Here is a 25,522-nt window from a genome sequence, read left to right as displayed (position 1 = left end):
ATGCAACAGACTTACTGCCATATTTATCTTTAAAATAATAATATGAAATATTAAGGTTCAAACTTTATTTTTATGTTATGTTAGTTATATCTGGATGAGTTTTGTCTGCCCACCTCCAGTGTGATGAGTAAAAGTAGCACCTCATATGCTCAAAAATATGTTTTCTGTGAATCATAATTATGTAATATATAAACATACTTTGTGACTTGTTTGCAGAGGAAGAGCTAAAAGAAAATATTGACACAGGGGAAGATCCAATTTCCTTTAACCATTTCAAATTAATAGTCCTTGTTTCAAATTTCACTGTATGTGAAATTACCTTGTGTGACTTGAAACATGGGTAATAACTCATCACTGATTATATTGTGCTTGCGCCATAAAACGTGACAAGATGAAACAAAAGTTATATGTCATCATTCATTTACTGCACTGAAAATGAAAATAGGCCTGGGGATAAGAATGGCGATAAGCCGTCCGTTTAGTTCAAAGAAGGCCTGATAATGTCACAGGTTTTACTGCTTTTCCTGACAACTACAAGGAAATCTGTGGTAGATTATTACATGAATTGCATTGCCTGTGTGTGTGTGTGTGTGTGTGTGTGTGTGTGTGTGTGTGTGTGTGTGTGTGTGTGTGTGTGTGTGTGTGTGTGTGTGTGTGTGTGTGTGTGTGTGTGTGTGTGTGTGTGTGTGTGTGTGTGTGTGCATGTGTGCATGTGTGCAGGTATTGTTTTTCAGGAACCTTACAGGAACTTTGGACATCAAGGAAGCGAAACTAGTTAATTTTTCCTGCAAATAGTCTTTTTGAAAAAGTGCAATAAATCACTCCATTAACCACAATAAAAAGCATTCCCGTGATTTACGTTTGGTTTACTCCCAAGATAATTTTGTTCATAGTAAAAAATAACTAAAACATGTAAAAAAAAAAATAAAGAAGATCTGAGGTGGTGTTCAAGTGCACACAAAAAAGAAAATATGCACACAAATGGAAAATTCTTCCATATGTTTGATTACAAAGTATGTGATTTTCATTGTGTAAAAAAAAAAAAAAAAAAAGGTATTAAAGTGCTGCAACTCTGCAAAAAAACTGCAACATTATGAAACCTCTGCAAAGTATAACATTTAACCAATGTTATTATTGGTTACACTGAGATTAGGCTCACTTTTTACAGTGTTTCGTAGCAGTCTTATTTTAGGCACTCAGCTGATCCTCGTAACAAAAGCTCTAAAGCTTTGATAGTTGCTCAATCTAAACAACCAAGAGCATTGTTTTAATATTTGAGTGGGCAAAATTTAGCTCCAAACCAAACTGGACAGTTTGGTTTTATTGCAGTTTCAAGTAAGAAAGAAATGAGGAAGACAAACGAATCTAGCATAATGAATTAACTGGAACCGTTTTTCCTGTTTCCTTGACTGTATGATGTACAGTAATGATCCACCCACATTGAATTACATCATACCATACGTAACCTGTGGCAATCAAAAATAATGTAATGAGCACACAGCCCCACTATTAAGGTTACAAATTCAGGTTACTGTAATTCGATCTATGAAAGCCTGTGACCGAAGTGTGGTGATTCATCAGTGATCGTCTTGTCATTAAACCTGCATATCCTTGTAGTGGTGATGGTTTGGGTGTGATCAGACTAAAAAAATATAGCTGTCATGTAACAACCTACAAACAGTTTGACAGGACGTACCAGTGTTCGAAACCATGAGTAAGAAAAAGTCAACAGATTTCTTTAATGTAAGCAAATACTCATGTAACATTACATATTTAACACAATAACATACATGAAGTAACTTACTGTATATGACGAACGGAACGTTTCTTACATTAAATGATCTATTGTATCCCAAACTATGATCAATTTGAACCCTAACCAGGTAGTTTTGGTGCCTAACCTGATCCTAATTGCAAATGTGTCATATTTAACCCCAACCATGACCTTTTCCTAAACCTGCACTTGGATTTTGGCGCCTAAACTCAAGGTAAACTTGTGTGCATTTCTGAGAGGCCAACTGGCTGTAACAAAATATCAGTATTTGACGCATTGAGAGGAGAACAGGTTGAAATTACATTTAATACCGATTAAAAGATTGGTTCCAATTTTTCTTTAAGTCTGTCTTAAAACAATACTGACATGCCACTCATGGAGAGCTCTGTTGGGACCTGGAAACGGTCTCCCATGCTCCAGTTCAAATGGGGTGTGTCCAGTGGTCCTGTTGACTGATGACCTGATGGAAAGCAGAGTCAGTGGCAGAGCATCTACCCAGTTCAGACCTGTTTGTGCACATATTTTGGATAGTTTAGCTTTGACAGTCTGATTCATTCTCTCCACTTTTCCTTGGTACTGTGGGTGATACACCGAGCCGAACCCATGTCTCAGCCCCAGCATTGCTTCTACCTGCTGCAGATCCTGATTCTTAAAATGTGTACCATTGTCTGACCTAATTTATTCAGGAAAACCATGCTGTGGGATGTAATGGTTAATCAGGCATTTTATCACAGTTTTGCTGTCCTCCTTCCTTGCTGGCCAGGCTTCAGGCCAGCCAGTGTATGCATCAACACACATCAGTATGTATCTGCATCCTCGTACCGGCTGGATCATATCTGTAAAATCAATGATTATTTCTTTCCCTGGTACAGTTTTCAGTTCATACCTACCCGGGCCCGGTTTATAAGGAGGTTTGACGTTGTAGTTTGTGCACTCTGGGCAGGCTTTTCTCACGTGTGCTATCATGTCCTGTAGATATGGATGCCACCATTCCTCCAGGGTTTTCCTCATTTGCGCTGCTCCATGGTGACCCACTCCATGGGCTTCCTGTAGGAGAGATTCTCGTGGTCCTGGAGGCATGACCAGCCGGCCATCTGCGCTTCTCCAGATTCCATCAGCTTTCTTTGCTCCTCTTTGCACCCATACTGATTTCTCCTGCGGGGATGCTTTGTCCTGTTCTTCTCCTATTTTGGAGAGATTCAACATATTATGCCGGTCTTCACAATCATCTCTTACCATGCACATCGTGACCTGGTATCCTGCCGCTTTTTTGGCAGCTGTATCCGCTGCCTGGTTTCCTCTGGCCTGTGGGGAGTTGCCGCTGTCGTGTCCTCTGCACTTGAGTGTAGCCACCTCTTCCGGGAGTTGTAGGGCGTCCACCAGCTCTCTCATTTCTTCTTCATGTTTGATCGGTGTTTGACTGGCGGTTCGAAATCCCACCCTAATCCATTGTCCTAAATCTACCTGGGCTGCATGCACTGCGTAAGCCGAATCAGTGTATATGTTCACCTTTTGCCCTGCTGCCGATTTAAGTGCTTCGATCAGGGCCACCACTTCTGCTCTTTGTGCCGATGGGGCCCCTTGAGGCGTTCAGCTGTCACTGTCAGGTAGTCGTCTCGTTGTCTTTTTATCACTGCATATCCTGCTTTGAGCCCCTCTTGTGGGTGTCTAAAGCAGCAGCCATCTGTATATTTGATTTGATTTTTGTTTTGATTTTATACACTTTATTAATCCCCGAGGGGAAATTTCTTCACTACAGCAGGGGGGTTTTAGGGGGGGGATGCTGCAGCAGGCTGCCACTAGCGCAGCGCCAGGTAACCTGACCTGAGGTGCATGTTTTTGGATGATGGGAGGAAGCCGGAGAACCCGGAGAGAACCTACGCAAGCACAGGGAGAACATGCAAACTCCGCACAGAAAGGCCCAGGACCGGATTCGAACCCGGAACCTTTTTTGCTGTGAGGTGACAGTGCTAACCACTGCACCACCGTGCCGTATACACGTCGTCTGCCCCGGCTATTGGGCTTGTTTTCAGGTCTGGTCGCGCTTTGTCTTCTAATGTCACTCGTGTCGCGCACTCGTGTGTAGGTCCATGTCCTATTCTGTCGGCCATGTTGATGCCTTCGTGTGTGAAGAGCAAATTCGGAGCTTCGAGAACTTTGGATAGTCGTTGTTGTCTCAGTGAGGTCATTGTAAATGTCTGTGAGTTTACATATGCCACGATGCTGTGTGATGTCAGGACGTGCAGTGGGTGTCCCATGACTATGTGTGCGCACTTAGTGATCAGTTTGGCCACTCCTGCTGCGTGTCTTGTGCATGATGGATGTCTTTTTTCCATTGGGTCCAGCATTATGCTGAGATATGTCAATGTTGTTCTATCACCCCCTTTTTTCTGAAACAATACTCCATTGACCACGGAGTCTGTTTCAGAAACATCCAAATGGAACGGGAGGGTGTAGTCAGGTATGGCTAGGTCGCAGGATTTAGCCAGAGCCTGTTTTAATCGAATGAATGCTTGTTCAGCCTCCAAAGTCCAGTTAAGAGAGGCAGTGAGGTTGTGCATTCCAATTTCGCGGACTAAGGCCCGTAGCTGTTGTGTGAGACCGGTAAAATTGGGAATGTAATGTCTGCTGCAACCGACCAGGCCCAGAAACGAGAGCATGTCTTTGACAGTGTGTGGCTGAGTGTGGTGCAAGATGGTGGTGCGGTGTGCAGGAGACATAGAGGCCCCCTTTTGAGATATCAGTCTCCCCAGGAATGAAACTTGCTGTCGTGCTATCTGTAGTTTACCCTTACTAACCTTGAACCCATGTGTGTTCAGATGTCGCAGGAGGTCAGTGGTGGCAGTCAGGCAGTCTGAGGCTGTGTCAGATGCGAGGAGGAGGTCGTCAACGTACTGTATGAGGACAGTACCTGGTGGCAGCTCGAGGTCAGACAGACAGGATTTCAACACTTGATTAAATATGCCTGGGGACAAAGCAAAGCCCTGAGGCAGACGCGTGTATCTCAACTGTTTGTTCTGATATGTGAACGAAAAGATGTCACGTAGCTCCGGGGCCAGTGGGAGGCAGAAAAATGCGTTAGCCAAATCGACACAGGTAAAATACTTGTGAGTAGGACTGAGGTTATTCAGAGCTACATAGGGGTTGGGAACTGGCACCGTGTTAGTGGTCAATATTTTGTTAATGGCTCTTAAATCGTGTGCCATGCGAAACCTGCCTGTCCCTTTCTTTTCCACCGGCAGGATGGGCGTGTTCCAGGCCGATGTAGATTCTTCCAACACTCCGGAATTTAGGAGGCCTTGTATCGTTTCTGCAATACCTGCCACCGCCGCTGGTTTGTGTGGATATTGTGGTACCCACACAGGGGAATCTGTATCGATAGAGAATGTTACTGGTGTGCACTGGACAGAACCCACATCTGTCGGGCCCTGTGACCACAGAGAGTCAGGCAGCGCTGTCAGGAGGGAAACTGCGTCAGAGTGATCAGATTTGTCACGCCCGTGATCCCTGGGGATCAACAAATGCTCCAGTGTTTGCAAGACCTCTCAAGCTCCATCAGGTTGGATGGGGAGTGTCGGTGCACAGCCATTTTCAGATCTCTCCAGAGATGTTCAATCGGGTTCAAGTCTGGGCTCTGCCTGGGCCTCTCAAAGACATTCACAGAGTTGTCCCGAAGCCATTCCTTTGTTATCTTGGCTGTGTGCTTCGGGTCGTTGCCCTGTTGGAAGATGAACCTTCGCCCCAGTCTGAGATCCAGAGCGCTCTGGAGAAGGTTTTCATCAAGGATGTCTCTGTACATTGCTGCAGTCATCTTTCCCTCCATCCTGACTAGTCTCCCAGTTCCTGCCGCTGAAAAACATCCCCACAGCATGATGCTGCCACCACCATGCTTCACCGTAGAGATGGTATTGGCCAGGTGATGAGCAGTGCCTGGTTTCCTCCAAACATGACGCTTGGCATTCAGGCCAAAGAGTTCAATCTTTGTTTCATCAGACCAGAGAATTTAGTTTCTCATGGTCTGAGAGTCCTTCAGGTGCCTTTTGGTAAACTCCAGGTGGGCTGTCATGTGCCTTTTACTGAGGAGTGGCTTCCGTCTGGCCACTCTACCATACAGGCCTGCTTGGTGGAGTGCTGCAGAGATGGTTGTCCTTCTGGAAGGTTCTCCTCTCTTCACAGAGCAACGTTGGAGCTCTGTCAGAGTGACCATCGGGTTCTTGGTCACCTCCCTGACTAAGGCCCTTCTCCCCCGATCGCTCAGTTTGGCTGGGCGGCCGACTCTAGGAAGAGTCCTGGTGGTTTCAAACTTCTTCCATTTACAGATGATGGAGGCCGCTGTGCTCATTGGGACCTTCAATGCTGCAGACATTTTTCTGTACCCTTCCCCAGATCTGTGCCTCGATACGATCCTGTCTCGGATGTCTACAGACAATTCTTTGGACTTCATGGCTTGGTTTGTGCTCTGACATGCACTGTCAACTGTGGGACCTTGTATAGACGGTGTGTGTCTTTCCAAATCATGTCCAATCAACTGAATTTACCACAGGTGGACTCCAATCAAGTTGTAGAAACATCTCAAGGATGATCAGTGGAAACAGGATGCACCTGAGCTCAATTTTGAGTGTAATGGCAAAGGCTGTGAATACTTATGTACATGTGATTTTTTTCGTTTTTGATTTTTAATAGATTTGCAAAAATTTCAATGTTTTTTTTTCTTTCACATTGTCATTATGGGGTATTGTGTGTAGAATTTTGAGGGGAAAAATGAATTTAATCCATTTTGGAATAAGGCTGTAATATAACAAAATGTGGAAAAAGTGAAGCGCTGTGAATACTTTCCGGATGCACTGTATCTTTAATGATGCGAGTAGTCTGTTCACAGCTAAATGATGAACAAGTACTGTCCTCTAATGTTTGCCTGGTCATGAGGTACAGTATATGATCACTTCATCAAGACTGTTTAATAGTACATGAACTTGACTTTATTTTCTCAAGGCCGGCTTTCATCATAAAACTGTAACATTGGGTTGAAAACCACTTGATATAAATTTTGAAGCATCAAACAAACAATCCTGACATAGTGTACATCCTACTAACCTCCCACTGCATTGATTGCCATATAAATGCACAAACACTAGTTTCCATAACATTCAGTACTGTTTTGAATATAGCTGCACTCATCAATTTATCACTTTTTAGATACGGTGGCTGTGCATCTGACCTTGAATCACTGAGGTGAACATAATTGGACATAATTTTTACATCAGATTTGACTTTAAAGCAACTTATTTTATACGTAGAGACATGTGTTCTGAAAGCTGTAACGATGGTCCTGTTTAAAGTTATCGTTATGGTCAGTAATGACCTCATAAAAACATTAACACTGTAGAATAATTACATTCACATGCAGCAATGAATTGCATCTCATAACCACTTCAAACACAGACTGATGGCCTGTCTAATGAACCGTACAGCAAATAATTCAACAGTGTCCCACAGAGTGACATGTGCACACTCACACACGCACCTTCCCACACATTATCACACTGTTTTACCTCGTGATTTCATTTCATGCATCAGGTTTCTCCGGCATTTTGTGCTGGCTGATTTTTCTCACCATGTCCTTTTGCCTTTTCAGTGAGCAGTTAATACGTATCTCTCCACCCAGACGTTTGGACCACTGATCTGTTTGTTCTTTTCGTCAGTGAGCATCTGTTATTCCTTTATTGCATTTTCACCAATATGCTCCCATGTAAAACTAATCCTAGCCTTGTTAAAGATTCTCTTTTACGAGTTTATTCAGTTTCTAGGCCAGCTCAAGCAATTGCTAAATTCATCTCTTACTCTGGTGCTTTAAATTCAGGGACTTTTATTTGGATAAATTATGAGGTAAAAGACCACTGAAACAGCTTTGACAAGATTTTTCAAGCAAAAGGAAAGAATGCTCATTTCCCCTGGATTATAATTCACCTGTGTGTATTAGGCAGTGGGAGATGATCTCGAACCCCAAACTTTGCGACAACTGTTTTAGAGTCATATTTTTCTTATAATCCAAAACAAACCAGAAAAAAAAAATCTCCCTGGACATTAGAGTATTTTTGCAGTAAAAGTAGGAAAGTGAGCTCTGCACTTGATCTGTGATTTATCTGAGGTTGATGCTATCGGCTTTCAGCGTCCGATCATCTACATTAAAAAATTAAGTCATGATCTAAAAATCTAAGCAGCATTCGATGCTTTACTTAATTAATAACTGTGAAAAAGAAACTAAATGCAGCCTTATAATTAAACTTAAAAATATACATTAATTCCTGCCACCTTTTTAAGAGTCTGATAATGATTACATGCTGTCATTTCTTTTGTTTGTCATAATTATGTCAATAGATGTTTTGCTACATTTTCATGCATTGGTGTTTGACTAAGGAATACTTTTAATTATTATTATGCCATTGTCATTAAATTTATAATAGCTCCTTTCTTCTGTGTCTCTACACTGTGATTGTAATTAGGTAGAAAAAAACAGAAAAGTGTTTTTCCAGCTTTTATTTAATAATATCCATAATCTTATTATCCAAAGCGAGACTGAGTTGTAAACATCAAATCTGTATATATGTATGTTCTCATAGGGATCATTCACATGTAAACATTTGTAAAAGGTATCACTTGTAGTTGTTTTACAGCATTCACTCTGACTACCAAATCATGAAGTTATCTCTTAAAATGACATGAACAAACTCATCAGCAATCACAAACAATCATCCACCTGAACACACAGTGCTAAACATCGGACTTTCACAAACCCCTGGTTCTGACACAAGGGTTAGTAAGTTTGCCTAAGAGCTACTGAAGTCTATGGAGGCAAATTGGACTTCATGTAATGTGTCTGAATTCATTCTGCAGGTTTCCACTGATCTTCAACAGTGAGGCACTAGTCAGATTCAGCCCCGGAGACCTCGGGTGGGATCCTCTCCATGGACTCTGTGGACGAGCTGTGGGACTGTCGGGACTCGGAGGCTTGAGGACTGTCCACCCCAGAGTGCATCAGGGGGAAGTAGATGTCATCCATGTTCGGCAGCACAAACACTTTCTGGACATGAAAACAGGGAGGCCATGAAGAGGATATAATTTGCATACTAAGATAGAAGGTGGGTTTGTTTTTTATTTACCTGAAACTCATCCTGCAGTTTCTTTTCAATCCACTCAGTCACATGACAGAGAGTCACCTCCCTCTCCCCCAGTTTGGGACGGACGCGCAGATCCAGCTTGGGTGGCACGCAAAAACTGTACCTGCAGAAGACATTTAAATTATCGAATGCAACACGTTCATAATTAGACCGTTTCAGACGTAATCAACCACATTTCAATCTCACCCTCGGTACTCGACTAAATAAACTGGGTGAATAAATAAATGTTCTTTTGGCAGGAATGAGGTGTAAAAAGTGAGTCATGCCACAAAAAGTCACAAACACAACAGCTGCTGATTTATTTTTGAGCATTGTTTGTGAAGTAAAAACGATTGGTGCTTATCTTTATTGCAAACTTTATTGGTCATAGTAATTATGATGGGAGCCATGGAGGCAGTGTAAAGATAGGTAGATCGATAGATAGTTTCTTTATTAATCCCGAAGGGGCAATTTTTTTTTCGCTACAGCAGCATTTATAGATACAGGAAAGAAATAAAATAACAGTAAAAAATATTAAATATAAAAATGCACAGTATATACAAAAAAATTGAATAAAGATTAGATGTCTGAGGTAACGATAAAGGGTCGTTACACCTCGGGCTTCTCTCCAACGGTGAAATTACCTAATCTGTCGTTCATGTGCGAGGAGGTGTTGCTCCTATAAAGAGCACTTAAAGGTTTAGTGTGTGGGATTTATGATCTCTTTTTAAAGTAGCTCAGAAGGGACAAACCAAACACTGACTCTAAAAGGGGGCTTCACGGCCACCGTAGATTCTCTTACATGTTTGGAAGATGAAGGTGAGGTGAGGGGTGTTCACCTGGTTGCAATCAATCGCCATTAAATGCTTCACACTGCCCCTTTAAAGTACCATGTTGTTTTGGGAGTCAATGGACACACACACACACACACACACACACACACACACACACACACACACACACACACACACACACACACACACACACACACACACACACACACACACACACACACACACAGGCATGTTTGCGTCACTTGAGACGACATTACACGGACTAGCATTCATGTTAGTGGGTCGTATGAGTTGTAAATGTTCCAACCCTTTTAATCTGGTTGTTGAAAACAGACAGATTAAAAGGGCAGATTTTAAAACATAAAACATATCATCTGATCCAATACTGAAAGATGGCCCTGCCTCACACTTCTCCTATTATCCACCATGTTACCGTACGGCGTCAGTATGTCTGTTCGTACCATATCCTATCTGTGGGGGGAGGTGGGATGTTGACGACCAGACTCCCTGACAGTTCTTGAACCTCCACAGTGAGCAGAAGGGGCGTGTTGGACATCTCCTCAAACTTCTTCTTAATGAACTCGTTCTCCGTCGCCTTCTGGAAGTACTTGGATTTAGCGATTTTGTCCACAAATCTCAAAATCTTCCTCCCCGTCTTCCCTCCCCCTGTCCTGTAAGAGAGGATTACAGGAGAGGAGAGAGTGAGCAGGATCCTACGTTCTTCGGCTGATTTAGTGTTTCCATGCTAAAGTACAAAAATCTGAGGAGAGTCTGATATGTTAATCAGAGCAACAGCCTTCTGGAGTGTGATCTCAGCACAGAAACGAGCATTCACAAGACAGATGGGGAGAAGTAACACTTCATGGTGCTACTTACGAAAAGTTACACCTTCACTTAATCATGCTGATTATCTCTCAGAACGTGATGGTACATGTTCATTTAGAAAGTAATTCATGCAACTTCTGTTTCGGTTTCAGCACTTCTTATGATAACATAATGATCATTGTATTCCCCCCCCCCCCCCCCCCCAACACACACACACACACACACACACACACACACACACACACACACACACACACACACACACACACACACACACACACACACACACACACACACACACAGGCAGTATCTTTTATCTTTTATTTAATTCATGACTTTATTTAATTCCGTTTTTACCCTTCGGCTGCTGCTGTGGATCCCTTTTCTCCAACCGGACCCTGAGGCTCAGAGAGAAGCAGCTCCTCCTCATCAGATGAACCAGCACTAGAGGACTCCTCATCGCTGTCTGCCAGCACATTGAGGACGGGCCTGCAGCTGGGAGGAAACACAGCCAGACAAGTTAGGAGTGCAGAGACCCAGGAAGAAATAAGGTATAGATAGAAGCATCGATTCACTGTTTCATGTCCATCCTTTAAACCCCCAATTTACATCTCCAGGAACCTGTGTATGAGAGCAAATCTTAAAATTGATGTGAGTGAAAAACTCTCAAGATAAGATTTACAAACACAACTACAGCTTTTCTGTCTTGACTTTCAGCTTCAGACGCAGCACAATGACAGCTAGTGTGAAGCTTTGCCTGGACTTTAATCCCCATTGCTGTGGGTTTATGACAGGCATGTCTACGCTGTTCAATGTAATGTGAGGCGCTGTAGATCAGAGACGGGAGGGATCAAGAGAGAGAGAGAGATGTGTAGGTGTGTGTTTGTGTGTATTTGTGTGCTACAGATAGGATAAAAATATAAATCCCACATTTACAATTATTTTGAACATCACTCATGCTACTTGGGCCAGGAAGCATGATGAAATATACATTACAGATCAAATAAATACAGAGGTTTTAGCTTTTTAAAGGGGCACTCCATAGATTTGACCCCAAATAGGGAGCTTACATGCCACGAGGAGATCTTCTCAGCCTTTAAAAACAGCATTATAGTGCCTCCCTTAGTTTTGGAAGGAGTTTTCTAGAGAGGGTAAAATGAAATTAAGCATGCTATTGTGTTTTATTAGAGGGATTGTAAGCTCTACCGTTTTTGTAGCTTGACTCAAGGAGTAAAAGTCAGGAGCCTGTGCTGCTTAAATTCTCACCATTTACTATTTTTTTTTTTCTCACTTTCATAAAATCCATTAGCTTCTTAATCACTGGAAGGCCTCTTAAATATCTCTAATTGTATTTGGCCATTACAGATAATGTTGCAAGTCTTAAATTGCTTTAAGGGAACATTTAAATATGTGTTAAATTAATGGGATTAACCATAAACAGACATACACCACTTGTTTATTCATACATATAGTATATAGTATTTACTAAAACCATTCAGAAAAGCATACAAAATAAAAATGGACAGCTGGAAGAGGTGTTTCGTGTGTGTGTGTGGGTGCATATAGTGTGCGTGTCTGTGTGTGTAGCACTGACCGTGGGCTACCAGTTTCAGTCGCACAGTTCACCGTGTCCGGACCGCCCTCTTTGCCCAGTTTGGACAGGTTGAACTTGGTCTGCAGGGTCATCTGCAGGTTCCCGGTGTAACCCAGCTGCAGCTCCAGCCACAGGCCTGCGGGGGGCGCCACAAAGAGGTCAACACCGGACTACACAAAATTAAGACAAAACTCCTCTACACACTACCTAATCTGGACACAGGGCGTTTAGTAGACAGATTAAACAGCTTTCACTGTGATTATCGGACCTTGAAATTAAATTTGCACTAAATTACGGCAGATTATTTATCCCCTTTGGCGGATGGGGACTGAGCCTGAAAATTTGTTTGCGCCAAGGTTGTGAGAAACCGAGAAAGATGAAAATCATGAGGTCAGACACCGACACTTATGTTGACGACCTTGAATTCCCGTCATCATTAGGAGCTGCCAGAATGCCTAATTTTAAAGCACACACACACACACACACACACACACACACACACACACACACACACACACACACACACACACACACACACACACACACACACACACACACACACACACACACACACACACACACACACACACACACACACACACACACAGGCGTGTTTGCGTCACTTCAGACGACATTACACGGACTAGCATTCATGTTAGTGGGTCATACGAGTTGTAAATGTTGCAACCCTTTTAATCTGGTTGTTGAAAACAGCCAGATTAAAAGGATTTTAAAACATAAACACACACACACACACACACACACACACACACACACACACACACACACACACACACACACACACACACACACACACACACACACACACACACACACACACACACACACACACACACACACACACACACACACACACACACGCTCTAAATGCTTAAGGCCATGGCGTAATGGCTGCCCTGCCTGAGATTACGACAGGATAACATTGTCTGATCTGATGCTGTGCGGTACTCGGCTGTAATCACACGAGCGTCTCTTGCTGCTACTGTGTCTGTGTGTTTGCCCTTATGTTTTGCAGTGCGTGATCTCTGGCCCGTACTCACCTCTGGGGTTAACCTCTGGTCTGGACGTAGCGGTGATTTGTGGCATAGAGCAGCCCATATCCAACTCAGTCAGAGTCAGTTCATTCATAAAGTAAGGCAGCTGTAAACAAGATGTCAGAGTTCAAAATGTAGCAGATTTATGGTCAACTTTTCTGTGACTCTAACTTTCACTAAAACTGCTCTCACTCTGATTTTGCTGAGCTTCTTCTGGATCTTCTGGGAAACGGCGTCGGCCCAGTGCTTCTCTCGCAGGAAGTCCCAGAAGATTCGACCAATTAGAGCATTGGCCCACGCAGTCTGGCTCTTCCCTGGGTACTCGGCTAGATCACAGGTACACTATGGACAGGAAAAGTGCAGGTTCAGAACAAAAAATTGGGGAAGAAGAGTAAAACATTTCCCATAGAAGAAGTTTTTCAGTCTCTTATTGCCCTAAAACATGAATAAATTTAGCTTGTTTTATTCTATATACTCTCCAGCTTCACTTAAGTGAGCAACTGTGACTTACATTTCCTCTGATGGTGGGGCTTGTCTCTGTGCTGCTGGCTCCAGGAGTGGAGAGGGGGGTCCACTCCTCCGCAGCCAGGAGACGAGTCATGTAGCTGGGGTAGTCGAGTACGGAGAGGCCCCTGGTGCCGCTGGAGGGAGCTGCAGAGATGCAGGGGACTGGAGGTGTGGAGGGGGCGTCGTCGTCGCTGCTGCCCACTCCACTGGAGCCTCTGCTGCTCGGGACATGAACTTGTGCTGTGACGTTCTGTGTTGGGTCAGCTGGAAGAATGCGGTAAACATTGTTCTGGTTTATTGATCATTCATTAATATTTAAAGACACAGGCTGACAATTTGCAAAATTAAACTTTCTTCCTGTCTTTGTTGATGGGAATTCAATGACAAGATTGAGTCTACTTTCATGTCTGTGCAGTAATTATGAAGCTGCATTATACAGCTGGCTAACTTAGCTTAGAAACAAGACTGTAAATGGGAGAACATTCAGTCAGGCTACATCCAAAGGAAAAACAAATCCACCCAATCCACTCATTCTCATCCCCAAGGCATCAAATGTTTGTTTTGTCAAAACCTGCTGTCATAGCCTATAACTTTAATGTTCGCTCAGCCACTCTGATCTCTCTGAGATAACATCGAGCTTTGACTAAACGCAGTATTTAATACCTTACATCAGGGACTGGGCTGCACCAGGACTTATCACTGTGTCATTAAATCTGGATAAAAAGTGTAAAATTAACATTATATTTTTAGGAAGTGCATGAGTATGGCCCGTTGTCATCTTTAAGAGGCTTCCTACAGGTAACTACAACCCGCAAATTAGGTTCACTTTACCTATGGGCAGCAAGTTAGTTGAAAAGCAATTGTGTTTACTTTTACTGAAAGTGACCGCATTGGCTTTTTACTACAACAGCATTGAGCAGTTTCCCCCTCATTATCAATTATTTGTCCAGCACACAGTGTTTTCCAAGGACAGTTGTGTTTTGTCCAGACAAACTAGCTTTAGGCTAATGAAAATTACCCACATTAAGCCTTCCGTGTCACAAAGTGGTCACATAACTTTCACTTTTGACAGAGTGAGCTAAACCTGTAGGCCTAGATACACGAGACGGGTGTCTCTTGTTTCAACTAACAATTTTAAAACATGGCATGGATTGAGATAGATGACAGATTTTGTTTCAGGAATTAAAAAGCAAGTGAGTATTATGGTTGTTCTTCTAACTCAGTGATTTCCTCCAAAACAAAGCTGTTCCCTCTAATAGATTTTTTTTTTCCTGGTGCCTTTGACCCACCAGGTCACCAAACAAGTGAGAGATCTGTGTTCCCTTGAAATGGATTGGTTTTGCAATGCAAAGAACTGGAGCATGTAATCCATAATCCACACATATCTAGCATTTTGTATGGATGCCTTATCCAGAGGCCTTCTCTTCTCTAAAGCCTTAATAACGTTTCTCATATTCGATCTGGACGCACATCTGCCAGGCCTCTGTCGGTCCCTCTCCCGCTCCCTCTCCGTATCCATGGATGTGAACAGGAAATGACGAAACCACTCCTCTTTCTCTCTTCCCGTGCGGCCAAAGAGGTAGAGAACGGCGGGAAGGTCCTGGGGATGTTTGGAGGAATTTTGTTTCGGACTTGCTGGATCAGCTCCTGGCTCCTCTACCCGGCTCTCCTCCGACCTTCCTCCTTCATCCTCGTGGGGTTTTGTCCCTGCAGCCAGCTGGATGCAGATGGGATACTTTGGGTTCCACAGCCTCTTTCGAGCCAACACAGATGGCAGCAGGAATACCTTTGAAGAGCAGTGGCAGAGTTGAGTTATGTTAAAGCAAAAGAAAACTATTAAATTATCAATATGGTCAGATGCCATATTCATAAGTCAATAACTGATGCTGAAGAGTTTACCTCATTTTTTTTTTTGTTGCTTTTAACCTTTATCTTAAAATGTTGTTTGTCTCCTGGGCATTGAGTAATTTCCGGCTCAAATGTCACTGTAAATGTCAGTCTAACATCCATGCATTAATTATTCAAAATCATATGCATTTATTCATTAGATACTGAACACATTGATTAAAAGCTCTACTTTACTTGTTTAGCTGGTGATTTCACTTTTATGGTGTCCAGAATTTCCTGAATCCTGATTGTGGCAATCCCCTGAATTTACCATGATGCTGACATTTGTCATTAACTAGATGGACCTTCTTAGGATAAATCTTGAATTTGACTTCTCATGTCTTGACTAAAAAGTACAAGTACATTAGATTGAATCAGATCTTCACTTTTTATATTCCATTTATAAAATTCAATAGCCTAAAGTACAGTGCAGATATTCCCTCGAACCCTGTTACTTATCAGGAGTCTTCATACTTTGCTCTTTGCAAGCTGAAAGCAGCGTGACTTGACAAAGGTGGCCTCGTCGACTCTCTCATCGTACGTGGCCCTGCGGCTGATGTTATTACGCGGGGAGTCCAGACGGAGACATGAGCCCTCCAGAGTGGCAAACACGGAGTGAGTCAGAGCCGGGTGGCAGGTTTCTGGGTCGTAATCATGAATCTCATTCATCCAGCCCTGAAAAGCCAGAAAACAAGAGTTAATTTAAATCAGGACGAATGTTGATGTGTTTTCAAGTGAGAAATAAATACTTCATCTGGAATTGTTCCAATCTTGAAAATCATGTGGGGAGGGAGAGCAAAAAGTAAATGTTTTTTTTGGGTGAAAGCTTCAGTGACAGAGTTGTGAGTCGTCTGGTCCTCAATTCACCCCGGTGGATGTCAGTATAACTGACTGAACATGGACAGTTTAGTTCAGTGATTTCTGCAAACTGCATAATGTTTGTACTCAAGAATATGTATGAAATACTGAAGAAAAAACAACCTTGAAAAGTGCCTCAGATTTGGCGTGCCAGGCGACGCATCTTTCCAAGCTCTACACTGCTGTCAACAAACTCTACCAATCAGAGGCTTTAGGGTAAAGATAGCATGAGTGGAAAATGCGCTACATTTCTATTTGCTAAGCAAGCAGACTTAAAGGAACAGTGTATTTAGTGGCATCTGGTGGTGAGGCTGCAGATGGCAACCAGGTAAACACCCTCCCTTCCAAGCATGTAAGAGAATCTAAGATGACCATTAAAGACGCAAAAACACAAAAGGTCCTCACTGGAATCAGTGTTTGGGTTGTCCCTTTTGGGCTACTGTAGAAACAAGGCAGTGAAACATGGTGCACTCCGTGATATGTAGATATCAAGAGCTCATTCTGAGGTAAAGAAAACCAAATAATTATTCTACACTAATGAAAACACATGAATGAATATGAATATTATATTCCATTTCTGCCAAAAGATCCCACTAAAAACGACACACTAAACCTTTAACTTGGCAAGTTATGTGCAAAGTTGCATAACCATTATTATGGAATATTAGCCGAGCTCATTGACTTCCTAGAGTCTCCGCTGGATGCCTGGTAACCTCAAAGCAACATCAAGACCCCAGGAAGTGACTGTGATCATAAAGGAAAATCCTTTCTGCAGTTAATACTCCCTAAAACCACAAATTATTATTTTTTTTTTTATCAATGGACAGCTAGAATAAACTGTTTTGTCAAACTCTTTTTGTTTTGCAAAGCTTAATTAACCATCTCCTGACTCTATAATTAGTGCACAAACACAAAAGGGGTATCAATCTTCTTATATAACTCTAATATATAACTAATATAACTGTAAAAAAAAAATGTCCCAACAAATCAAACTATTTCTTCCATCTGGGCTTACGTAAGGTAAATGCACTGTATAGATGCTTTATCTCTTGAATTTTTAATGACATAAAAGCATAAACACTGGCTTTAACAAAGAAGACCAAATTTAAATTCATAATACTTTGTTCCGGTTCAAAAATACCCTGACATGTTCAGGACCAACCCTTAGTAGCTCGACACTTTCCTCTTCACGCTCAAAACAATTATTTGGCAATGTGTTAACAACAACTGAAATTCTATTTGTATTTAATTAACTACAGTCATCCTCTGCCGTCACCTCAGATATCTGCCTGCTATCAAACACAGTAATTGTTCTTATTCTGTCATCAGATCACAAGATGAATTCTGAAAACACCTCACAAACCTCAGAGCTCTGACTTTAACAGCCTTCAAACTGAAATCAAACCGCTAATGACCAAACAAGGGAATTATCCCAATACAGAGATAGTGAACTCTCATCTCCACCACTCTCCTCCCCCAACCTGCCTCGCTCCCTGACAAATTACACCTTATTCCTGCCTCTATTCACCACTAATTACCACTGGAACTGACAAAGTCTTGAAAGTGGCTGTCCTTTCCAGCTGCCTTGTGTCAAGCTCAACCAGGAGGAGAACAGTAATTATCACTGCGGCTCCAGCAGTTTTCATTATTGAGGGTTTTAATTGCGTTCTGGGCACCTCATGTACTGTAGTTGAACGCATCTCTCAGAGGCTTTAATCTGTGAAGAAAACAGTCAGCGAAGTCGCTGGAGCGACAGGCCGACTTGAGGCTGCTCTGTTAATCAGCATGAGTAAAAACTACGAAGAAGTACTCTTACTGCTGGAGTTTTATTGGAGTAGCTTTTAAAACTGCATTAAGGAATGAGTCACTTTCACCAAGTAAGTCCTAGTCTGAATTTGTATACAGTTTTTCGGAAAGTCTGCTTATCAGAGTAGTCAGCAATTATACTATTATGGCAGTTCTCTTATTCCTCTAATGTTTTTGTGGAAGACATGGTGAGAACGTGTGAGTACTGGAGTGGAAAACAGTTAAAAATAAGGTGACATTTTCCTCCTTGATGACTCATCTATTTACCTGGAGGGTGTCAGGCTCAGAGATGACAATGCCGCCCGTCAGAATCCCTTCTCCCAACATTGTCTGTGCTGGTCTGCATGTAGGGTCTGAGCAGTTGGAACTAGAGGAACCGATCCTGATGAGCAGCAGTCCTAGCAAAAAGCCCAGTGCTAATCCCAGAGCCAGGCCGGAGAAGTATGTACTGAGAGGTAGGATAAAGTAGCCATAGGACAGCACTGCCACACAGAATAAACTCATTCGTGGTAGAGGGTGAGGGGGCTGAGCAGCACGGGAGGTCCTGACCGAAGGTGCAGCTACAGCCTGAGAACCAGGTGACCTCCAGGTCGCCTGCCTGCGAGTCTCGATGGCTAACACTTGCATCATATCCCCGTCTGTACATATTTCCAGCTCCTCGTCCCTGTGATTCTGTCTGTGGTGATGCACAGGGCAGGGGCAGCGCTGAATTCTCCCATGATGTCTTACAGAAGGCCACTCAAAGACAGGACAAACATCACCGTCTGTTTTTTTAGCGGTTCTCACAGGAGACTCCGAAAGAACCGTGTCGGTGCTACCTTCTCGCCCCAAACCTCTGGAGCTGATCTGGTGAGGGCCCTGGCTCTTGCACTGGTGTTTGGGGCTGCCCACGCTCTCCTCTCTCATGATCTTGCTGAACATGCTGCTCAGAGGTTCCTGTACAGCCTCCGAGAGCTTTCTCTTGGTGTCCTCCAGCTCCATTTTGAAGAAGCCACTTTTCAAACCCTCTGCACTCGGTGACAGTGAACTCGGAGATGGGGGAGCAGTACGAGAGTCCCCGTTGCTGCGGGTTTTTGGTTGGGTCAGCTGCTTCCACAGGTGGAGGTTGAGGCGGGAGTCCGATTTGGACTGGGACACCTCGGGATCAGAGCGGGACATCTCTGTGGAGATTGACTTCACCAGGCTGAGAAAGGGCTTGGGTCTGAGAGTGGAACCCTCTTTCAGCTCCAGCTCTGTGGAGAGAGACTTGACCAGGCTTGCCAGGGGCCGGCGGCTGGGTGAGGAAAGCCCGGGGGAGAGGAAGCTGGGGCCCGCAGTGGAGCAGTTCCCCAATGAACCAGGTGACGAGGGAGAAAGAGGGACGTGGAAAGCTTGGGACTGCAAGCCTCTGTCATCCTCAACGGAGAGCTGCCTCTCCTTGGAGAGTGATATAGACGGATAGTCCTCATCGTGGTCAAGAGAGAAGATGAGCTCGCTCTCGTCCAGGCTGTCCCACTCTCCTTCCGTCCCAGTCAGCTGGATCACAATCCCTCGGGGGAGATGGCGCTTTGTCCCAAGAGAGGTGGCACCTACCGGGGAGATACTACGGGGCTCCTGGGGCGGTATTCCACCTCCTCTCCCTTTATCCTCGCTTCCTCTTTCCCCATTTATTCCACTCTCTGCCATTTCTTGACTTTACATCTCCAAGTCAAGGCACCTATGTGTCACTGAAAGAGAATAAATAAAGAACATGGTCAGCTACATTATTAAGCACCGGGGGCAGAACAAATAAAAGCAGTCAGGGGATGAGCTGTGGAAGGAGAGGAGGGGCATCTTCTCTGTGCTTGTGCCTCACTCTAACAGAAACTGCTTGCTGGTGCCAACTGCGCATTAATGTGTGAATGTAGCTCTGAAGAGTTGGGAAAATCGACATTAATCTGACGACTATTGAACCTGAATCCTCGCCAACTAAGCACCTCTCCCATGGCTGTCGCTCCACATACCGAATGAGTTTAAGGGACACACAAAAATAGACGAGACTTTCTCCCCCAAATGTTGCACAAACTAGGGCAGCTCAGGCTTGGATCTAATGTCTATTTGGGCTGATTGGATGTCCATATTAAATGCAAGAACAATCTGCACAGAGTCACGACACAAAAAAAGCATTATTCAAATTTGAAAGCAATCTTTTAGTATAAAACATGATGAGGAGATTTATCAAAATGTTTTTTTTGAAAATTGTAATTCACAAACAAATACTTTGTGTTTTAATGGAAAATATTGCATTACCACAATCACTCTCTGAAGTAGTATTCAGCATGTTAGCTCCCCAATGAAACAGCTACATTGTCTTGGAGCCTCACCTCCTAAAGGACCGGCTGTCAGCCGTAAAAACCCAGAGCCACGACGTTCCCTATGATGTTTTCTCAAACTGCTTTAAGAGTAACTTATGTAACCCTAAGATGAATAGTGAGGGGAGTTCAAAGATGCTCTCTGTCATCCCCCCCACATGTGGCTCCTGTGTGTCACCACCGTTGTGTTATTCTACATAAAACAGTACTAAGCCACAACCTACTGACTTGTCAAAATAATCTTCGCAAAACCCACCACAAAGTAAAGAGTCAGCGTATTATCAGCTGTCATTTTGTGACTGAAAAGAGCAGCTCTGCATCACTGGACACATCACTGGAAACCAGCACAAACGCCCAGTGGGAACCTTTTTTTTTTATTATTTATTTATTTTATTTTTTTGCTGTCACTGGGTCAAGTGCCCTGCTCTTTATGCAAGTTAAACCCTACCTCGGACTGGTCGTATTTACGTAACTGTATTACAACCCTGTGTGACACAATTTCAGCCAATTCCACAGCAGCTGGTGGATCCTGACTAATCTAACCAAAATGGATGGTGGGGGAGATAAATCTAACAGACACACATGCAGCCAGGCGGCATCTGACCTTCCTCACTGCTTTTCACGGGGTGGACAGAGGGACCAGAGGCTGCAAGGTGCCAAATGCACTCGCACACACATTAGACAAGCTAGACTACTGTTAAACTAGCAACGTTTTGTCCGAGCATATTGTGCAACACTCTCGGGAAAGTGGTGCCTCACTGTTATGCGAGTTTGAAATCTTCTGCATGTGGACTCCAGCTGCTGCTGTATTTTTTACACTAATCCAAATGTTTTAATATCTATCACTGCAGCTATAAGTCACCTTTGTGGATAACGTCATAGTAAAGGGTTGAGATAAACATGTTCTGGTACTGAAAGGACCAAATCATATTTACCATTTTCAACATCTTAGCCTCGCATGCTAAAGTTTGCTAATTAGCCAGCCCGTCATACCAAAGTGTGTAATACACCTGTCGGTCCACCAGAGGCCACCAAGCGTGAAAAGTACACATATTTATGACCAGCCCACACAAAGAGAGCTCAAGTTTGCATTAGTGGGACGTCAGGAGTGGTTGAATGGAAGAAACACAGACCTTCAACCCAATAGGCAGTTGTGAGTCCATAATAAAGCAGAAGTCATTGCAGATTTCTTATAAAGTACATACATATGTGTATTCAGTAATTTACGTGACTTATGTAACCATACTTACGTAAAATGACCAAATTTAATCCAAACCATGATCTTTTCCTGACCCTAACCCGGTCTTTTTTGTGCCAAACGCTGATAAAATTGCGATCATGTCACGTTTAACCTAACCCATGAGCTTTTCTTAAACCTAACCATGTGGGTTTTGGTGGCCAAACCTCGGTAACCTTACATTTCATGTGAGTCAAAATGTTACACTGACATTGTATGCTACACTGATGGTTGTATTGCATGTTTTGATGTGATATTGGGTTGAAGTATCTGGAAAACACAAAAAATACAACTTAATTTTACTGGTCATAAACCAAAGTAGTGGAACAGCGAAACTCTTGACCTGATAATAGAGCTAGAGAAAAAGTCAAACTGTTGGTGCTTGAGTAAAGGTGATCATATCACCAGAGTCAATAGAATTTACCCTCTGTAAACCATGAATGTCTGAAAATGTTTTTATTATGATCTGTTAAATAGTTGTAGACCAACTCATATGTGACTAAAAACATGATCCCAGTGAAGTTTCTTAAGTACAAATGATTCATGTCACTTTATTGATAGGAGTTGCTGTGTGTACATAACTTATTCTTTTTAAAACTGTTATACTATCTCAAAAGCTCCCCACACACACAAAAAAAAATCTCTAATCTGTAGAAAAGTGTTTGTATGATCTCTGTTGACTCCCAGGACTCTGTCCTTTGGTTTTTAGTTTAACTGTGCTGTTGGAAGTATTCAGCTGTGACAACCCCAGAGGCCACAGTAGACTGTGTTAAACTAGCTGGTTTAAACCAGGACAGGCAAAGAAAGACTAAAACTGAAGGATGAGTGGGATGAAGGGTCCTGGAAATATACGACATGGAATGTTTTTAATCAACATCTGCATGGTTTTAGTACCAGTCCTGCTCCTACCTGTTAAACTCCTTCATCTGGCAGAGTGAGATACAGTGATCATGTGACAACAGCAACATTAGACACGCAACACATCTGCTCAATCAATCCGTTTCCATTCACACTGAGAGTATCAGCCTAACAGCATGTGTATCATTAGGAGTGTGTTTGTGTGTGTTGGGGTTTGTGTGTTTGTGTGCCACCCTCTGATCAGACACGAACAGTAGGCAAACAATCTCAGATTAACATTAATGCAGGGTTTTACTGTGAAATCTGACAAATCACAGAGCCGGATTACGGGCTAAACCAACATTTGGCGGGGTTGTTTCCAAGCTCGCTCATCTCCGTGACCCAGTGTCGATTGTGGTTATTAGTAACGTCACAATCATTCAGACTCCCCTCGCTATAAGTGATGTTATTCTCAGACTTAAACAAAGAGGAGAGACATGGGGTAAGGGCTGAAGGTTGCGTGACTCATATTTTAGTCCACAGATTGAACACTGATGGGAGATTCTAGGCCGACATGAAGCTCTTCTGGGGGCTTGTATTGACCCAAAACTCCACTAAGATACCCTATATGTACCTTCATTTTACCCCCCCCCCCCCGAGATACTTCTGATACCTGCAGGATAAAATATTCCCCACTGATTTCTTGAAGCAGTTCATATCTTAACACATGAAAGCTCTGATCACTGAAACTCTCTACCTCTGATGTGCATTCATAAAACTGAAAATTGCCAATCAATGAATTGTTGAGTCATTTTTCAATCAGATGTCTGCTTTTCCTAATTTGATAATTGAACATTTTCTTTAGAGTTTTGGATTTAAATCAAACGTACAACTTGAAGATGTCACTTTGAACTCTTTTCTCTTCTTTATGACAATTTATGAACACATTTATGAATGTGTTGATTGGGCAAATAATTGGTAATACTCAACAATAAAAAAAAATAACTGTCAGTTGAGGCAGTGTTTAGCCAAAAATGTGAGATTGATGTCAGAAAAGTCTGATGGGTCGGCCACAAATCCAAAAACTGTTGTGTCATGTAAAATATAAAAGCAAACATTACAGCATGTGCAGTTACCATGCAGGGTAAAATTCAGGTCAACACCTTCACTCCACCCTTTATCAGACCATTCACAACCACAAAACAGGTGTGACATGAAGACACCACACCAGGATAGGAAGTAAAAGTAATTCTGAGTGCGCATCGTTAGCAAAAGTGCATTAACTTTACGCATACGGAAGAATATTTTGCACAGATAAAAAGCGCACTTTCGGGGTCAAACTGCAAACGTCTGCTGCGCTGATGATGCTCTGCACAAAAGAAATAAAGCAACAACAGCAACAGGAACGAGAATGATGGGCGGTTACTTACCCGGCCAATTATTCTGTGTATGGAAATGTGACTAAAGGCGCTGGTCAGTGTTGTCTTCTTCTGGTTCTCTCTCCATTTGTGCGAGCAAGGACCGCGAAATGAGAAGCTCCCCTCTTTATTTATTTCTTACTCTCTCTCTCTCTCTCTCTCTCTCTCTCTCTCTCTCTCTCTCTCTCACACACACACACACGCACACCCAGCCCACATCCAGATGTGTCATGCGCTGAGGAGAATCATAGCTCACCAAACCGATTATGAAAAGCGTGGCCGCGCACTGCATGATAATCCAGATTAAGGGTCCTGCAGCCCCAACAGACGCGCACACGAACTCAACTCGCACAGACATGAATGCGCAATCTAAATGCCGTTTTACTGGACAAAACAGGGTGACAGCTGAAGTTCAGCCTGAAGGTAGAACACTACCATGTATTCTGATTGAATACAAAACTAAATTACTCACTTTATAATAAGGTGCAGCATCACCCTGAGATCTACTGATCATCAGATAAAACCAATGTGTCTCACTTTATAATGGGTTCAATGGCAGAAAGATGGATGAAATGTTTTTGTAGAGGAAAAAAAGAGGAAATGATCATAAATTACCCCTCTCCCTCTCTCCCTCCATCTTGGCCTACATAAAACACACAGGAAGCCCTAGAAATGACAATATGAGGAGGAACGGGGCAGAGTGGTCTGCAGGCTTCAGACATTAACCCCCATCCATCACTGACTGGAGGAGGGACTCACTCAAGACCACTTATGACAGGGATCTTTCCATTTTACTGACAACCCTCTTAATCTTATTCAGTTATTTGCTCCCTTAGTTTTTCTGGCTTTCTTTATACCAGTATGACATCAAAAGGGTCCTCAAAAATGTCTTTTTATATGCAATTTTTTTTTTTTTTTTTTTTTTTTTTTTAATGTTGTTAGAGCTTCATGCAGAAATTACTGTGTGCTGAGATCAGAGGCTGAAATACTGTATGTTCAGATTAAAACACTACAGACACTTTAATACTAGATATTAACTGTAGTGACCACAGCTGCATGTATTTACTTGCAGATTCAGGTATATGACAACATGTTAAAAAAGGAAGAGGGAGAAGTGAAGCTTGATATGTACATGGTCCAAATTGTCATGCAAAGCCTGAGAGGTAATATAAACTTATGCATAATGGTGAAATGCGCTTTTTAATATGTTTATGTCACTTTCTAATGACAGTGTGGGCACCTCTGCTTCATCTTGACAAAGTGAAAGCAGCACACAAGCAGAGAGGCTGCAGCAGGAGGCGTTCAGGCACAATAGGTCACCAACGTTTTGGCCCAATGTGAGAGAAAAGGATGTGGAAGCGCTGCTTAAACCACAGCAGGGGCGGAGGTGAGTGGAGGTGAGATGGAGCTTAACTAGTAAGAGAATTGCCAATGACGGCAGAG

At 42.9% G+C, this 25,522-nt stretch overlaps 1 protein-coding gene across 1 annotated transcript; it reads right to left on the bottom strand.

Annotated features, from left to right (window-relative positions):
* Positions 1-8,374: 8,374 nt before the first annotated feature.
* On the bottom strand, positions 8,375-24,266 carry tex2l (testis expressed 2, like). The gene is made up of 12 exons (XM_069691336.1): positions 24,092-24,266; positions 18,525-19,963; positions 16,068-16,268; positions 15,177-15,492; positions 13,711-13,970; positions 13,392-13,541; positions 13,206-13,305; positions 12,145-12,280; positions 10,908-11,045; positions 10,187-10,396; positions 8,935-9,055; positions 8,375-8,855 (listed from the first exon to the last, which is right to left on the bottom strand). Exons 2-12 carry the CDS (start codon positions 19,920-19,922, stop codon positions 8,697-8,699), a joined length of 3,189 nt encoding a protein of 1,062 aa, XP_069547437.1. The 5' UTR covers positions 19,923-19,963; positions 24,092-24,266; the 3' UTR covers positions 8,375-8,696.
* Positions 24,267-25,522: the final 1,256 nt, after the last annotated feature.

The sequence above is a fragment of the Brachyistius frenatus genome, unplaced genomic scaffold (assembly GCF_029030835.1).
Source record: "Brachyistius frenatus isolate BFR_SWC_R1_liver_20210118 unplaced genomic scaffold, ASM2903083v1 Contig_11, whole genome shotgun sequence".
Taxonomy (NCBI): domain Eukaryota; kingdom Metazoa; phylum Chordata; class Actinopteri; family Embiotocidae; genus Brachyistius; species Brachyistius frenatus.
The sequence above is the reverse complement of the archived record's forward strand: the minus strand, read 5'-3'. Positions and strand labels throughout refer to the sequence as shown.

Bases quoted from the DNA above. Each gene is read 5' to 3' on its own strand.
- tex2l (XM_069691336.1), bottom strand. From the start codon at position 19,922: ATGGCAGAGAGTGGAATAAATGGGGAAAGAGGAAGCGAGGATAAAGGG. The intron at 16,269-18,524 runs GTAAATAGATGA...CTGGCTTTTCAG, and splicing joins CTGAGCCTGACACCCTCCAG to GGCTGGATGAATGAGATTCA. The intron at 10,397-10,907 runs GTAAAAACGGAA...CCTCTCTTACAG, and splicing joins TCCACAGCAGCAGCCGAAGG to GACAGGGGGAGGGAAGACGG.